At 44.1% G+C, this 17,990-nt stretch overlaps 1 protein-coding gene across 6 annotated transcripts in view; it reads right to left on the bottom strand.

Annotated features, from left to right (window-relative positions):
- The window catches only part of BPTF (bromodomain PHD finger transcription factor), a 2,119,711-nt gene that overhangs the window by 789,494 nt on the left and 1,312,227 nt on the right, over positions 1-17,990 (bottom strand). For all 6 annotated transcript variants that reach the window (XM_069655028.1, XM_069655026.1, XM_069655024.1 and 3 more), the window contains one exon: positions 10,976-11,127. In XM_069655028.1, the coding sequence (XP_069511129.1) occupies positions 10,976-11,127 (152 nt within the window). The remainder of the gene's footprint in view (positions 1-10,975; positions 11,128-17,990) is intronic.

A 17,990-nucleotide genomic window follows, 5' to 3' on the forward strand; every position in this document is an offset into this window, starting at 1 on the left:
CTTTTTCCCGAACAAAGAAGAGCCATCGAATGGCATGTTCAAGAGCCTGGCTTGCACATCAGGGGCAAAACCAGACTTTCTCAACCAAGCGAATCTCCTGGTTGTTGTACTTGCCGCCATTGCTCTGCTGATACTGTCAGCCGAATCAATGCCCGTCTGGAGGGATTCGCACATAGCGTGTTTACCGTCCTGTATGATATTCAGGAACGCCTCCCTTTCTTCTCCCTCCGGGCTGCAGTCAGCCGCTGTAGAAGCACACTCCCAAAGTGTATGGCTGAATCTAGCAAGGGTGCAAGTAGCATTAACAGATTTTAACGCCATGCTACATGCCGAAAAAACTTTCTTTGCCATAGCATCATATTTTTTATCGTCCCTGTCCTGTGGGACGGTAGGATAAGCCGTCTTGACATCGGTAGAAGATGCTGCCTGTACCACCAGACTTTCTGGGGATGGGTGTTTTGACAAAAACTCTGGGTCTGTTGAGGATACCCTATATTTTGTAGACAGTTTTTTATTTACTGCCGGGACGACATCTGGGGTATCCCAGTTCGTCATAATCTTCCTCTGAAGAGCTTTATGAAAAGGCACCACAGGGTCCTCCTGTGGGCCCTTGTCAAGAATATCCGTAAGGTCATCTTGTTGGAAAGATTGTGAAGGTGCAGACCACCCCATAAACTCTGTGATCCTGGCCATTAAGGCTCTATAGGGGGTTTCAGCATGCTCCCCCGGGTCTGGCCTAGCAAACTCCACCTCAGGGGAAGTGTCTAACCCACTTGCCTCATGTAAGGAATCATGAAGATCCTTTAACCTGCGTTCTTCAGAGGAAAATTCCTCTCTAATTGGGGTTACAGGTCCCTGCAACTCAAATGTGTCTTCCTGTTCAGACAATTCACCCTCTTCCAAAATTGAGGACTTAGTTCTCAATTGTTCTGAACTCATGAAGGGTGTAAATCCCATTTCCAAGGCAGAGGGTGCCGAACTTGTCATTATCGGCCTCGAAAACGTCGATGTCGTCAACGCCGAAGGCTTCGAGCGTGGCGTCGAAAACAAAGGCGGAGGCCTCGATGACCCCGACAGAATTGGGATTCTACTCGACAATCTCGAAGCCATCGTCATCGAGGACCTGGGGATAGTCACTGGGTGTGTCGTGACCGTGACTTTTCTTGGCGTCGACGCCGGTGTCGAAGCTGGCGTCGAGTCGACAGACCCGTGTGTCGAAGGTCCCTTCGACAACGGCGTCGAAGACACCGACCTCGGCGTCGACGGAACCTTCGTCGACGGAACCTTCGAGGAAGGTTTGGAGGTCATAGTCCTACTCGAGGGTTCGAGACGCGCTCGAGAGGTTTCCTTCGCCGGGTACTGCGACTCGCGGCGTTTTTGACCTTCGGGTCTTTCGACCAAAGCATCGCTCTCGGCAGTCTTCGAGGGGGTCGAGGCCGCTTTCTCGAAGACGCTCATCATATTTTTGCGGAATTGCTCCCATTCAGCCCGGGAACTATGTTTCGTGGGGCAAGGGATTCTTTTTGGCGAAACAGAGGAAGAGGAAGATGGAGAAGGGGATCTTCGACGTCTCCTCTTCGAGTGCTTCGATCTCGAGGAGTGATGGGACCCACTCCGAGACCTGGAGCGCGAATGGTGACGAGGAGACGAATGTCTCGACTTCGTCGACGAAGAAGAAGCTTTAAAAGTCTTACCTTTCTCCAGCTTCCCCCTACGCTCCTTCAGGGCCTTAGCTGTCATGGACATACAGTCCTCGCACTCCGAACAATGGTGTTCAGCTCCCAAACACCACAGACAAACTCTGTGAGGGTCAGTCAGTGACATCTTTTTTCCACAATCTCGGCATTTTTTGAAGCCGGATCGAGGAGTTGTCGGTTCCGACGAGGAAGCCATCGAGTACGGATCGAATAACTCGAGGTAAATAGGTTTAATCTGACAAGAACTGAGCAACGGTATTCCGAGGCACTGAGTAAGCGCGGAAAAACGGAACTGAGCAACGGACGCTGCGCGCGGCCTTTATAGGCAGGATGACGTCGACACGGCGGCTGTCGAGGGACATCGACTCGGAGGACGTCGACGCGCAGGGCCCTCTAAAGAAAAATTTTTCCGAGGCCAGCAGAGCTGGAAGGAGATATCTAAGATGAGGAATACGTCGGAGGACACAATCCCTTCGAAATATATTTACTCAACAGTTGTATAACATTTCACTATTATAAGCAAGTTAAAAATCACAATCATAAATACACCACATAAATACACCACATCCCTTAAATTCCAGACAAGTTAAGCTCACAAAATGAAGTAGGAGCAAAATGGCACTCAAGCAATTTAAAAAGGGAGGAAAAGAAAGTTATCAGAAATTAACTCAAACCAACAGGTAAGCACTCAGGGCAATTGAACAAGAGGAACTTCAGTGAGGAGATCAGCTAGAAAAGGCTTAAGGCCAAAGTCAAAGGGTCAAAAAGTTTTTTGCTCAAGATCACACAGTTCAGGTTAGTTTGTGGTAAAGTTTGTGGCACAGATTCCGCATGAGGTTGGTTGATAGAAAAGTCAGTTCAAAGGGAAGGAAGGACAAGCCCTCGGATTGGAGAAAGATTTCAAACACTTTCACCGCGGCTGAACGAAACACACAACTGGATTTGCACAGTACCTTAAAATGGAGAGGGAGCTGTTGCTGCGGTGGATGTTCCTGGTGGTTCCTGCAGGCTCACAGTTCCTGAAGCGACTGTCGGACTGACACAAAGTAGGAAGACTGGAGGGTCCTGCACCACCCAGGGAAGAAGCCAGCAGCAGAGCAAAAGAACGAATAAAAGGTGCGCTCCTTAAAACCCAAGCAGGGTCCGACCTTCCTGGCTATCTGGCCCACTGTAGCTCTGTAGAGCGAATTCGACCACAGGAGGGGTCCTGGCTTGCAGTTTGGGCAAATTGGTTGGTCTCACCAGCTCAAGGGAAGAAATTTCCTGGAGGATCTTCGCTGTTGTCGGATTCTGGAGATTCAGACCTGCAGCAGGGCTTCACCAGGCGGTTCAGTCATTACAGGGGTCCTCTTCTTCCAGTTTCTCGTTGGTTCTTTCGTTCCAGTGGCGACTCTGCCTTTCCAGTCCCAGAGACCTGCTTTTTATGCAGTTTTCCCCCATTCATACAGCTTGGCTGTGGTGGCTGGCCTGGCAAGGCCAGTCCCCTTAGCCAATCAGACAAGAGTGTGACTTGGGTTACCAAGGGAACCCATGGCAGGAGTCCGGCGCCTTAAGGAGGGCTTCTGTGCAGAAGCCCGCGAAAAGACAGCAAACAAAGGAATAATCCCTGGTTTGGCGTGCAGAGAAAAACACGAGAAAGACTAACAAAAAGAAATGGCGAATAAACCCAGCTGGAGCAAAAATTAAATCTATTTGGTCAAGCGGGTTTATGTTCGAGGCTAATATAATAGCCTAAAACAATACTACGTTTATATAAGATAACCGCAGTAGAAAAGATAGGGTAGATACAACTGCCACCAGCCAAGTCTTGATGTAAAGGGAGCGAAACAATGCTCCAAGAGAGACAGACAAAAAGGGATAAGAGTTAACCCTTTCCAATACTCCATGTTAATGTTAAAGGACATTTGTACTGCACACTATCACCACCGGAGTGGTCCCCTGGCGCACTGGTGGCTCTGAAAGAGGGAGGAAGGGCGAGTTAGTGGTTGGAAGCAGGGAAAGTGCAAGAGAACAGTGATGTGCTGTTAGCGGCCTCAGCCCGGTGGGTCCGTTGGCTGGGCCTGGGGCGTTTGCGGCCGGTAGTTGTCGTGTACTGTTGTGCAAGTTATGTGTATTTTTGTTTTGTTGTTGCAATGTAGTGAAGTTTGTGCGGTTTGTTGTGCTGTAGATTTGTGGTTATGTTTGGTTTGGTGTTTGAGAGGTGTGTGCAGAGGGGGAAATCGTTAGTGGAATTATTAGTTGTCATCTCTATCTTGAATTGAGGCGCTGTGCTTGCGTAGTCTCCCCTGATGTACCTCTGTCCTGATCTGGGCCTATCTAGCATTCAAGGTCCCTTTCACATCTGGTCTCCATCTCCAACTGCCTCCCTCTCAACCTCACTTGTACTCCCTTCCTACTCCTGTGGTCGGTGTACCTGCCAATGTCCACCGTTCAGCTAGTGCGGTGAATGCCAATATCTCCACAATTGAATTAACACTTTGGTACCTGGTAGCTACAATGGGGGGGGTGAAGATGTTTGGTGGGATTGACTGGGGTAGTTGACTCAGTTTCCTGGGTGTCACCTGTGTTTCAGTCTATCTGGTGTAACTCGTCACTGTGCTGCGGGGGCTTCCCTGCCAGTTCTCGGGCTATCTGTGTCCTTTTCAGTTTAGTCATCCTTTTTCTCTGTTTCGGTTTGCAGTTTGAGTCTATGGTGTTGAAGAGCCAAGTTTTTAGTAATTTCCTGAATTTGTGGTGATCTTCGGTGTTTCTTATTTCTTTCGGGATGTTGTTCCAGTTTTTTGCAGCTATGTGGTAGAAGGAGGTGCCTCCACGTTTTTTCTTAAGATAAGGTTTTAGTTCCAGGAGGATTACGTTGCTGGATCGGAGGGGCCTCGTTGATTTGTAGATTGTTGTTTTCTTTTGTAGGAATTCTGCTCCTTGTCCATCGATTGCCCTGTGCGTTATGCACATGGTTTTGAAGGTGATGCAATGTTTTACTGGGAGCCAGTGTAGTGTTTTTAGGGCAGGAGTGATGTGGTCTCTTCTGGATAGTTTGAGGAGTATTCTGGCTGCTGCATTTTGGATCTGCTGAAGTTTCTTCAGGAGGTATTCTGGTATTCTGAGGTAGAGGCTGTTTGCATAGTCGATTCTTGACATGAGGGTGAGGACAGTGAGTGTTTTGTGCGTAAAGGGGAGGAAAGGTAGGATTTTTCTTGCCACTCGGTGGAGGAAAACACATTTCTTCACTGTTGCATTTATTTGTGATTGTAAGGTTAGGGTGTTGTCCATCACGACTCCCAGATTTTTTACTACCTTAAATGGTGTCAGTGCGGTTCCCATTTCGGTTTGCCACGGGATGGCGGTTTCATTCTCTTGGTCTTTGGATATGATCATGATTTCTGTCTTTCCTGGGTTGATTTTCAGGTTGTTGGCATTCATCCAGTTGAGGACTTCTTTCAGACAGTCGATTAGAGCTGAATGATCTGCTTCGGTGTCTTTGATTTTGTAGATGATTTGAGTGTCATCAGCGTAGTTGTAGCAAGTAATGTATTTTTTGAAGATTCTGATGACCGGAGTCTGGTAGATGAAGTATAGTGGCGAAAGTGAGGATCCTTGTGGCACTCCACAGTTGTTAACTCTTGGAGTGGATTTGAAGGGTTTAATCCATACGGTTTCTGTTCTGTCTGTTAGGAATGATTTAGTCCACAGTAGTGCTGTGTCTGTTATGCCTATGTCTTCAAGTCTTTTGGTCAGGGTGTCATGGCTAACTGTGTCAAAGGCTGCAGAGAGGTCAAGCAGAATAAGGGCTGAGATTGTGTTCGAGTCTGCGTTAGTTTTTGGGTCGTCCCAGATGGATAGTAGTGCAGTTTCGTTTCCTCTTGCTGGTCTGAAGCCGACTTGAGCTTGTCTAGCAGGTGGTGTTTTTCTACGTGTTCTTGGGTAAGTTTATATACGTAGGTTTCCAGGAGTTTTGCTGGGTAGGGAATGTTTGAGATCAGCCTGTAGTTGGAGGTCTTCTACGTGTGTTTTTTAGAAGCGGCTTGATATATGCTGATTTGAAGATCCTTGGTACAGTACCTGTTGCTAATGATAGATTTAGAAGGTTTCTGTAATATTCTGCTGGCGTTCCTTGTGCGAGGATTGATTTGTAGATGTCCGGGGGGCAATGATCCATGAGTGATCCAGCTTTCTTGCTGCGTTTTACTTGCATTGCGAATGCCTCTGCTGATATTTCAGGATAGTTTTTGAGTTGGTGCTGTGGTTCTGTGTTAGGTTCGTTTGGTTGTATGTTGTGGTTGGTTGGTCTCTTCTGTATGGTTTGTTAGAAGTCATTGATTTTTTTCTTGAAGTGGTCTGCCAGGTCATTGCATAGTTTCTCTGAGGGGTTTGGGGTGTTATCGCAGCCTGGTGGGTTTCTCATCTCTTTAATTATGTTAAACATTTCTTTTTGTGTGTTGGTGGCAATGGTGAGTCTCATCATAATGCCTTTACTTCTCCTTTTGAATTTCCTTCTTGTATGCACGGATTTGTTTTTGGAACAGTGTTTTTTTGTCTGGGTTGTATTCTTTCCTCCATTCCTGTTCCATCTTTATGTTTTCCTTTTTCATGATGTTTAATAGTGGTGTGAACCATTTTGCCATTATTCTTTTTTTTGATGGGGTGAATGGTTTTTCTGGGGCGATCTCATCTATTGTGTCTGCAATCCATTTGTGTAGTAGTTCCGCTTTCCCGTCTAGGTCAGCTAGCTCTAGTTCTGTAATTGAGGGTTTGGTTAGTTCCAGTTGTTCGAATGGGTTGCTTTCTTTGACGTGCTTCCAGTTTCTTTTTGTGGTGGTTGTGAGTTTAGGAGGTTGGATGCACACTTGGGTAGGCATAGTGATAACGAATGGGATGATGAGGTGGTCGCTCCACAGGATTTGTATTGGTGGTGCCGTGGTGATGAGTTTTTCATTGGCGAAAATTGCGTCGTGATGTGTCCTGCCGAGTGTGTTGCCTCTTTGACTAGTTGTCGTAGTTTCATGGTAGCGAGCTGTTCAGTCAGTGAGTTATGGGAGTTGGCATGATTGTCTTCAAACCAGATGTTGAAGTCCCCCAGGATGCTTAGGTGTTTGTGGTTGATGGCTAAGTAGGTGATGGCTTCTATGAAGTTGTCGACAAAGGTTTCATCATATGTCAGTGGTCTGTACACTATGATGAATGTGATGTTGGTTTTTGGGCTCGTTAGGTGTACTACCATGGTTTCGCTGTTGAGGATGTTGAGTGGTTCATCCGTTTTTATTTTCAGGTGTTCTTTGAATGCTATTGCGATGCCGCCTCCTTTTTTGTTTTTTCTGTTTATTTGAAGGCATTTAAAGTCAGTTGGAAGGCAGCCTTCGAGTGTGATTTTGTAGTTGTCGTCCAGCCATGTTTCTGTGACGAACAGGATGTCGATGCCGTTGTCATCGAGTAGATCGAAGATCTCTGTTGAGTGTTTTGACATGGATCTTGCGTTTATTAGATTGTAGTGGAGTTTGGGGGTGTTGTTTGGTTTGGACTTTCTTGTTGAGGTCGTCTTCTGATCAGTGTTGAGGTTTCCTTCCTGGTCGATCTCTTGTTGTGCTATGGGTTTCAGGGTGTCAGCGTTTTCGAAGAGTTCCTCTAGGTTCTGTCTTGGGTTTTTTTCCTCATCGGGTTCGTCTTCCGGGAGTTGTGGTTGTCGATTGGAAGTTCCATGTAAGATGGGGTGTACTGTGTCTGTGGTTTAAAGTGACTAAAGTAAAGTTAATGGGAACTTTACCCTTTTCTGGGGGACAGTAGTAAGCCCCAGAAAAATTGAGTCAGTGGGAAGCCTAAAAGACAACCCTGTGTCACTGCACTGAAGGTGCTGTGTAACACAAAAACAAGTGGTGCTCATGGAGTAGGTGAGGCTCCAGAGCCCAAGAACACAAAAAGTGAAAACACACAACAAAATGCATGTAAGAGTGGAAAAAAGGCTCACACTCTTACCAGGTGAAAAAAATAAATCCTAGAAATCCAGCAAAGCTGCTGAGGGACTCAGTAGGTAAGGGAAATTAGCAATTTATGAGAATTCTCCCTAACATTCCCCGAGCAGGTGAAGGCTGGAAGTTCAAAACTGGGAGAGAGAAGCCAGGGCATTCCAGGAGGTCCTCGGTTAGGCAGACGTGGAGAGTGAGGGTGGTATCCAGCTGTGCAAAGGCCGGCAGGGAGCTAACTCGTGTGTGGCAGGCAGTGCAGGTGGTGGTGTGACAGCAAGGTGGAGGACTGTGTGGTCTAACAACACCGAGAACATACAGCAGACTGGGACCGAAGCAGTGAAGGAAAGCAAAGCGCTGGAATCCTTTATCGAGACAGCATGATCCCAACTTATCGGGAAGAACGGTGACGTCAACCTGAAAAGCTAGAAATAACAGGAACGGCAGGAGAGTCCGGAGGGGGCCACGGGCAGGCACTAAACAACAGAGTATCATGAAAACTGAGAGACCCATCATGCACGTCTCAGTAACCGTGAAACCTGCGGTACATATAATGAATACCAAGGGACTCGTCATACTCGTCCCAGTAACTGGGCAAGCCACAGAACATATAACAAATACCAAGGGACTTGTCCTATTGGTCCCAATCTGTGTGAAAGAGTATATAACAAAGACAGAGGGACTCCTCACCCTCACCCCAGTGATTACAAAAGCAGTAACGATACGGAAGAAAGTCAAAAGACGTCTAATACTTGTCTCAGTGGTTGGGGAGTCTATGACAATAGCAAAGAAGAACAGAAGAACCTACATGGTGGTACCCATAAGTGGAAGTGTTTGGAAGATAAAGTGGTACAACGGATCAAGGACACTGGTCTCCGTGGAATGAGATATGCTGAAAAAAGTACAAGTGAGAAAGATACTGAGGCAAAAGAATTTCAGAGGCATAGAGCCAAGACCCTCGAGTAGGGAAACAAGGAACTGTAAATAAGTCAAGACAGGGGATACCTGAGAGAAGGTGGAAGAGTCCCTTTGAGGAATTAAAGGAACTGATTAACTACATCACAAGGAACTATCTTAAGATCGACTACTAAGGCTGAGAAGGCCTTCCCAGGAGAAGGGAGCCATTCTCTTGGAACCCCTTTTGCTTGTTTTTGTTGGTTGATACGATACAGCCTTTAGTGGTAGGGTCCGTCTAGGGTTGTTTTTTTTTTGGACGGAGGACAGACTGTTTGGATTTGGGTTACCTCACTTTTGGCAGGGATAGATAGGCCTTTTGATTATTATTTTAATATAATCACAGGTAGAAATGCCACCTCTTTGTCTGCCTCAGTCTTCTGACCTACCACAGTACCCAGAAGAATGCAGTCAACCCCACTGGACACCAGTAAAAACCTCAGAAGAGGCGATCAAGAGGAGGGTTCGAGACCCAACAGCTTCAGGAGCAGAAAGGCAGAGCAGAATTCAGCCCTTAATGTTAACCAATGGAAACATGCAGCAGAAGGGGACCTGCAGAACCCAACAATCATGGAACAAGGTGACACCCAAGCACAAGTATCTTTCATAACCCACCAACCCAGGGCCGGGAGGCGAGAACTTGCAGTGTTTACTTCCATGGCTTCTTTTTGAAGGGCAAAATGAAGGATTCGGTAAGCCAGGGTGTTGCACCCTGAGCCAATGAAGACCCCCGACGGCCTAAAAGAAGAACAATTGTCTTGTAATGGAGTGGCACCCTCCATCCAGATGTGGAATCTATGATGGAGATGGCTCCAGGAGGACAGAGAAACCTGCACACAGACGACCCAGCAGGCAAACATGTTATACCAGAAAAAACGGCACATGCTTCAGCACAACAGTGTGGTAACCAGAGGCGGTCCAGATAAGCAGATTGGGAGGGTTGAGGTCCCAATAACCATCCAGGTGGCATCAGCTTACAAACCCAAGGAGGCCCATCCTGTTAGGAAATGGTGATAAAATAGGGTAAAAGGCCTGGAAAAAAATCAGCATGGGAATGGAAAGCCAAGCCCCAGCAGATGAGGAGGACCAGTAGCAGGATTAACGACGGATACCCAGCAGCCAAAAACGCAAATCAAAGCAATGCACAGACTACTCCATGCAGCTGTCATGGTCAGAAGGGGGGTCTAAAAATGAAGCCACGGCGGGACATTCTCAAACAGTTAAGCAAACCTGCTCACTTTCTAAAAATCCAGCAGTTGTTGAGCTCAGGAATGGGGTTTCCCACTATATGTCCCTTCACACACAAGTGCTGGCTTCTACCACTCCACCTATCCCATTAGTGGATTTAAAACAAAGATTTTAGAGGCCAGACAATCAGGATGAACCCAGTAACCAACACCACCCAGGTCCACACCCACCAGAATTGTAGATGCCTGCCCTAAGCCAGGAAATTGTCTAAACCAGCCCAACCCCTTATGGAGTCTTCCATTGTGGGCACACAACCCACGTGGGCAGAACAGCCATTTTAAGGGCTGTATCATGGTTTGCCTGAACAAAGGAAGCCCCTAAAACAGAGTGGCTGAGAGTAGGTCTTTAATGAGCTCATTAGTATCCCAATGGCTACCATAAAGGTACATTGGGCTACAAATGCACTAAAATTGGCATGCACCCCAGGTGAAGCCAACACTAAATATTGGCTGCCATTAGCTTATCCCCGAACACCAATGTAGGATGATATAAACACACTAGGGAAAAAGACTGGTTACCTTACGGGTGACCCATTACCTTAATTAAGGTAAAAAGGGATGAAGTGGCATAGGGACTTCAGCATAAGTCCTTCTGACCACCAAAACAAATTCAAAACCACAACAAATAGAGGGGAAAAATCAAAATGGTTAGGGATCCCATACAATGAGATGGCAGAATCTACGAAAATAGAATTTTGACTAAACACCCAATGAATTGGTGTTGCCCCACTACACTCCTGAGAGGTGTGCCATGGCTGCTAGAACACAAACATCAGTGATTTGCAAGGCATCTGTGGGAATTCACAGATTAGTAAAATCACAGTGGGGGTTTTGGGGCTTGAACACAAGCCTCAGGAAATCCCTCCTCCTTCCATGCAACATGGATTAAAAAAAAAAAAAAAAAAAACGGACCGCAACTCTCAATCTAAAGACACGTTCGTGATCATAATTAGACTTGGTCTTTGGCTTTTTTCTTCAGTATTACTATCAAAAGTTTTGTTTTATGCTTGATTGAAGGCGACTTCTATATACACACAGTGTTCTACACAATTTCTTTTTGGATAAGGTTCACAATTTACTTAAACAATAAAAACAAATATGACTGACAGTACAAAATTATTACCTGCTGTGTTGTAGTTGTCGTGCCTGCTGTCCCTGTGGTATTCGGCCTAATGTGTACATTTGTGGTCCTTGGCTGGAATGTGGTGAAGGTTTGCTGATTTGCTGAACAGGATGGAATTATTCCCAATACCTTCTGCTGCACCTGAACTACACCTGAAAAAAAGACAAACGCAATGAACAAATTTACAAATATGCAATGGAACACTTTTAGAAACCCGTGGAATTATTCCTTAAGTTACAAGAGTTTTTCAGAAGCAATACTGGTATAGGGTTCTGGGAAGCAAACCTTAGTGGACCTGAAGGGCACAACACAAAGACTAATCAAACTCTCACTGGTAGGTGACTGAGAAGCAAAGCTTAGACTAAGAAGGTCAGAAAGTTTGGTATAAGGTACAGTTAGCAAAAAGAATGGTTGTCAAAGCAATAGATTTCCCTCAGAGTCAAGTATAAAACATACTGTCTTATTAATAGGGCAGTTGAACTAGGTTTCACACTACTATGAGGTAAGCCAAATACTTTGCATTTACAATCACAGTTATGGTACTGATTGGGAAACCCTCCACACTTTAAAATCTATAAAGTTCAAGGCATCACTGTTACAAGAGCTAAATGGGGGGATGTTAGGCTAGTTATCACAAGACTTAAAGTTATATGGCAAATAGTAACTAAACTGAGTTTTTCCCTGCACTAGACACACATGTTCAAAACAAAAAAAGTTTCAAATAAGTGTGTACTTAAGCTAGTCAAAGTTTGCCCATAGAAACAATTTGGTAGTCAGGTCTGTGAGATGGCGATAATGTTTGCATGATGGAGATTACAGGTTTCTTTTGTAGGAAAAGTGCAGCTACATATCTAAGGGGTCATGGGGGAGCACAGGCGAGATTCCTTTATCATGTTCGACCACCAAATCTAAAGCAAACAGGACTGCTAAGGAGGACATTACACCCTATTGTAGGGGAAAGGTACAGGAAGAACGAGGCTGCAGAAAGCACCTGGGTTCTATTAAACTTTCAAATAATAGAAAAGTGGCTTTTCAACACATCCTGCTATCAAAGACCTATTATGGAATTCGCACTTGTGAAACAAGAGGAAAAATTCAACTAAACTGGAGCCTGTTTCTACATGTTATGTGAGAAATATTAACAGGTACAGCAGAAAACCTGGTTCGCACTATCAGAATAAATGCATTTTAAATGTAGCTCAATAAGCTTATTTGCCCTTTCATAAGCCTACATGTTACGTGTTTCAAATGTAGAAACACCCAATAAATAAATAATATAATCGATAGTACCTGTTTTTAGTTCTGTAATGTATTTCTTTCAAACTATGTGAAATAATGTTTAAGGTAATAGGCGTTTCTTTCCCCGACAGCAATACGATGGCCCAGTGCACTCTGATGCTCTGTACAAAAAGTAGAGAAATCACTTTAAAGACCTACATGTGAAATCAGATCAGATATAAATGGTGTACTTTAACATATTCGGAATTGGGGAACCCGATTTAATGGGGGTATTTAACATATTGGGATTTAGGCATATTGAAGTATTAGATGGTAAATAACAGTGTTCCAATTTTGCTTTGTCAGAATTTGTTTTTCCTGGTTCTTCTTGTTGAACACAAGCTAAACTTCAGTTTTACTCTTATCAGAAGAACCAACCTCTCTATCTTTCAAAGAAATATAGTGGGTCAAGCAATATAAAAGAATTTCATGCTAACGGCATCCCACTAAGGGGCTGCACCCACATGGGCTCATTTTAAGAGAAATACTCCAACAAATGGAGTCCATTAGAGCTCAAAACCTGGTCATCTGATCTCAAACTGAGTTATTAACATGGTGGGCAGGTCCGGGTTTTGGAATCACAGCTTCAAGGTAACCAATGTATTTAAACATGTTCAACTCTGAATTCTGCTGGCCATACATTCACCCCATGTGAGCTAATGAAAGTCAAATGAAGGGACGAGTCAGCTACTCCTATTAATCTTGAACTGAATGCAAACATCACAATGAGGGTTACACATGCACAGTGCAACAGAAATAAAATGGACTATTTAAAAGGGCATTTTTGGTGCATTAAAATGATTATGACGATAACTTTACAATACATACTTTTTTTTTAAAGGACCAATAGTTCAGACATTGTGGTAGTCTCCGCTACAAAGTGAGACCAAACACTGTATACCTATATTTATTATGAATAAGTGCTAAATGATATCAGACTTCCTTTTTCATTGCACAAATGAATGCCACCTATGTTATGTATTAATTCGGCTCAATCATGGGATCCTAACATCCATATTTCATGGATTGGAAACATAACTACTAGAAGATATGATTATGAATCCGAATTGTCCAGCCCCCCCACCCCTGTCACTTGTGCAAAAATATGATCAAATTATGAAATTGAGAGGTGTTTTCTCTGTCAACATATTGAGCCAGCCAACAGGAAGATTTCACAAATAAGAAATTGTTATGTGAATATAACCGTGTGAGAATATGAGAGCCTATTTAAATTCAATCCCACAAGAAGTGGCAGTGCTCTGGGATTCTGAAGTCTGCAAAAAGAGGAACATCTGTCTAACTGGATGAGTGCTGAGCTGCGATAGCATCTGGAGAAGAGAGACATGAGATTTGTCTAAGGAGAAGCCTGAAATAATTTTTACATAAGGCAGTCCTAATTACCCTGAGGCAAATAAAGCAGACAATGGACGGGCCTAACAGATTTGGGATATTTCTCTGCCATTGGAATGGGTGGAACTTAGAGTCATTTATGAGGGAACTGGTTTCAAATCGAATGCCTTGGCATTACAGTGTGAAATGCACGTTGCTTTCTCACTATATAAAAAAAACAAATGAGATACAATTTAGTGTAGAACAAATAGCATTTTCCTTTGCAGTGCCTGTTAAACCAGAACAAATTGAATGCAAGAACAATGTGGTAGCAATTCAGTGTGAAATGTATACAGTTTTGTGAGCAAATACAAAGTAAAGACTAGCCAACAGCATTTCTGCTCAGGGTGCACAGTCCCTTGCAATCAAAGCCAAATAAATTAACCCACATGGGTTTTCACAGATATGTTATTTGGCATTTATATAGTGCTCTATATATCATTGGTATGACCTCAAAGCGCTGGTAGGTTGAACGTCCTCAGGGACTGTAGTCCAGGTCAGTCGAGAGAGTAGGGTGTCATAGGGTGCTTGGGTGTATACTCAATAACTGGGGCTGTGAACCTGTGGCCAACGCACCATAGCCGAAAAGAGTATTTATAAATCAAGACCTGTGAAGGCCTAGTCATTTAAAAAGAGATCTTGTGACGAAAGGGAGATTATCTGAGCGCCTGCCATTCCAGAGTAAATGATTTTATTACATGGTTAAAACATTTTATAATTATATTGATAGGCAGTAAGATAGAATGCCACCACAGTGTGTGCGCCAGTTTAAGAATGCACTTTTATTCACTGGTCATAATTTCAAATTCAAAAGAGTTAGATCATTAAAGGTGTCCAGTACACGACACGTGTTTCGGCCTTTGGCCTTCTTCAGAACTAGACAAATGTTGATAAACATAAGAACCACATCAAAATGATTAAGTAAAGACATGTAGTCCAATTGAATAAATCAATGTTAGTCGTTGATACACCAGCCATACATATAGCACGTACATCACAATGAAAAAATAGATTATCCATTGAATATGCATTGTATATTTTCAGACTAGAGACAGATTAGAGGGGTTGGATCAAGGTATGATATATTGGGTAAAGGGAAAAATGGAAAAAATAGCTATACAAGAAAACAAACAAATATTAGAACACAGTCGAGCACTTTATGACATGCTATCATTACATAAAAAGCTTCCTACTCAATTTATATCATTTGACATCATTCTATACCATAACCTACCAACTGGTTTGTCACTGGTTGGAATTTGTCTCATTCATTCAAAGAATATACTCTTCACTGTGCATATATTAATTAATACCAAGTTGACTCCAACGATGATCTCACAAATGTCTGCCGGTATCATTCCTTCATGCAAGATTTGGACTGGAGTTGCCCCAAGACGACCAATGGTAAGTATATGCACCAAATAAACTGGCAGGAGCTGTCCAATCATGGACAGACTCTGGCCAACAAATCTGCACAGCAACAGACACACTGTGGCTTGGATGTGGACTGGGTCCAGATAGACCCAGCCCACACATTTAGTCACACACACAGACTGCACAGGAAAGCAAGTGGTTTATTTATTTAAATTATGTGCCTTCCCCTAAACTCCCTTTAAAAGTTTACTAACTTTTACAAAACTGTTCCTATACTTGGGTTTAACCATAGCTTGCTGGTGGGTGCAAGCATTCTGAAAGTTGGGACACTTCTATTAGTTATAACACATTGCCCTCTAACCATTGGAACTGTTCAGTGGATCCCAGAGATCCTATGTTCATTTTTCCCAGCTTCACAAACGTTGTCAAAAATTCCATTAACTTTGGGGCATAAGGCCCCAGACAATTTAGGGAAGGACAAGTGAAGTTAGGGTGAACTCTGTGGACTATTGGTGCATAATCTAATCTGTACTTTCTTTTACCGGGGTTCGATTTGTATTATGCCCTCAACCAGTGACTGTATATATGTGATCTATCATTAGTGTTGTGTGATAGTTCCACCTGTTAGTCATTTGTCATAGTATTGTTCGGCCATAAATAACTTTATTTTGATACATACTGTCAAAGTGTAATCTGTAATTCCCATTGTGTGTACTCATTGTGGCCCCTTTACAAGCTCACCGCCTCTTGAGACTTAGCCTAGACCCTAGTCATTGCTACCTTGAACTGGCTTGGCTACAGCTCCACAGAGTTGTCCCTGTCACAATATAGGTTGGCCTTCTATACATCTGTCAACCAGGCCAGAGTATAGAAAATCAGTGCCAACACTGTTGGCAGCAGATAGTTTTGGCTGGGAAAGGGCCTTCCATATATGTGAATTAGGGCCGGAAGATGGCCAAAGCACAAAATGGCAAATGACAGGCGATAATCTCCCAACACAGCCATTTTACAGTATATGGTACTCTAAATGGCATTATGCGGTAAAATGCAAAAGTGCATGAGTAAAAAGCAAAAAAACACAGCAGAACAATATCGGCTGCCACCAGCCTAAGCTGGACACATTGCGATTGTAAACAAAACATAACAAAAGAAAAAAATAGGAGGATACAAAGTATCCAAACCACACTTCACTTTAAGGTGAAATGTGCAGTTAAAAGGTAACAAGAATTTCACTAAGGGGCACAAGGTCTCACAGTACTGATAGTGTTAGGGACTGTTTCCCCATAACAGTAAGCAGAAAGCAAGGAAAGGAATTCTAATTGCTTTACCTACCTCCAATAAGTCGTGTCCTGACGCAGACAATAGCAAAAGGATACAGAGTCCTATAGAGGTCTATCAGGGGAAAACAGAAAAACTAAACAAATTTTTCCTACCGCTTAAACATCCCCCACACTAGTGATCTAGTCCACCCATGAATGAGTTTCCGGTTCCAGTCTATTACACACCATGGACAGACATCCAGTATTGCTATTTTGGGGACCTGGTCCGGGCTCAGTAGTGAAGTCAAGGCATTGAACGTTTATGAACCACCTCAGCAATTTTGGATTCTCTCCCTTAATCTTCATCAACCATGTTAATGGCTTAAGGTCAGTGTGTATGGTGAAGTGAGTCCAAATGAGGCAGGATTTCCCAAAGGCCCACACAATGGCAAAACGCTCCCTTTCCTCTGCGGCACACCTTAATTCTCCATCCTTAAGCAAACGGCTGATAAAACAGATATGATATGATGTTCCCTGCCTTTGTCGTCTTCCTGAGAAATGACTGTTCCTATTGCAGTGTCGGAGGCATCAATCTGTACAATAAAAGGTCTCTGGTAATCAGGTGCCCTGAGAACATGGGGCCTGGCATAGGGAAGACATTAAACCTTGAAAATCCTTCTTACACTCCGCTGTCCAAGTAACCTTTTTAGGTTTCTTAGGAGTGGCAAGTGCAACCAAAGGGGCAGATATGGGGCCATAGTCTTCCCTGAAATTCTTTTAATACCAGTGAGGCCCAGAAAAGCTCTCACCCGTGTTTGGGTGAAAGGGCTCTCTCCCAGTCCTGTATAACTTGTACATTGTTGGGTAGAAGCTGAATCTTACCCCACCAGCCTCATGCCCAAGGAAGGTCACTGAGCCTATACCAATCATTTCATAGTCCTTATGGTCAAGTGGACCTGTGCTACTATCCCAAGGTGTTATTCTTCACAGGGAGGGCTGAAGACTGCAATGTCAACAAGGTTCGCCATACAGATTTTTTTCTAACCCACTGAGGAAATGATTAGCCAACTGTTGGAAAGTAGCAGGTGTATTTTCTAACTGAAAGGGCATTCCCCTGACCTGGTAAAGACCCTGAGGGGTGGGAAATAGATTTTTCACCTTGGCATTTTCTGTCTGTGATATTTGTCAATACCCTGAAGTGAGATCAAAAGTACCAAGATATATGGCAGTGCCCGGTTTGTCCAATAACTCATTGGTGTGGAAGAGGATCATCATCTGTAGGCCACAGGGCAAAAGGAAGGCATCAAGGGAACAGCAACACAACGGAATATGATAACGGAGATGAGAAAAATATAGAAGCAGTCCTACTAGGCCTTGTGAACATTTGGATCGTGCAAGTGCAGACAGTGACAAGGAAGCGGGGAAGGGGGTAAGTGCTAAAGGTTCCAAAGAGAGGTGACGTGCCAGAGAGCCATTTGCAAGGCAACAGGTAAATGCCAGGCTGTGACTAGATTGAAGAGGGGTCACCAGCCCATACAACAAGTGCAGGCCTGTGAGACAACAGGCCAAGTAGTCCCGAAGGCAAGTGCAGGGGGAGGGTGGATCCTGCGGGTGATTGGACCAAAGGCATGGACACAGAAGGACACAAGAGCCCAGACAACCAATCACTGCGACTGTGGGGTTAAGCACAGGAGCGAGAGAGGGAAGGAGGAGGA

The sequence above is a fragment of the Ambystoma mexicanum genome, chromosome 3q, assembly GCF_040938575.1.
Source record: "Ambystoma mexicanum isolate Mex_15411 chromosome 3q, UKY_AmexF1_1, whole genome shotgun sequence".
Taxonomy (NCBI): Eukaryota; Metazoa; Chordata; class Amphibia; order Caudata; family Ambystomatidae; genus Ambystoma; species Ambystoma mexicanum.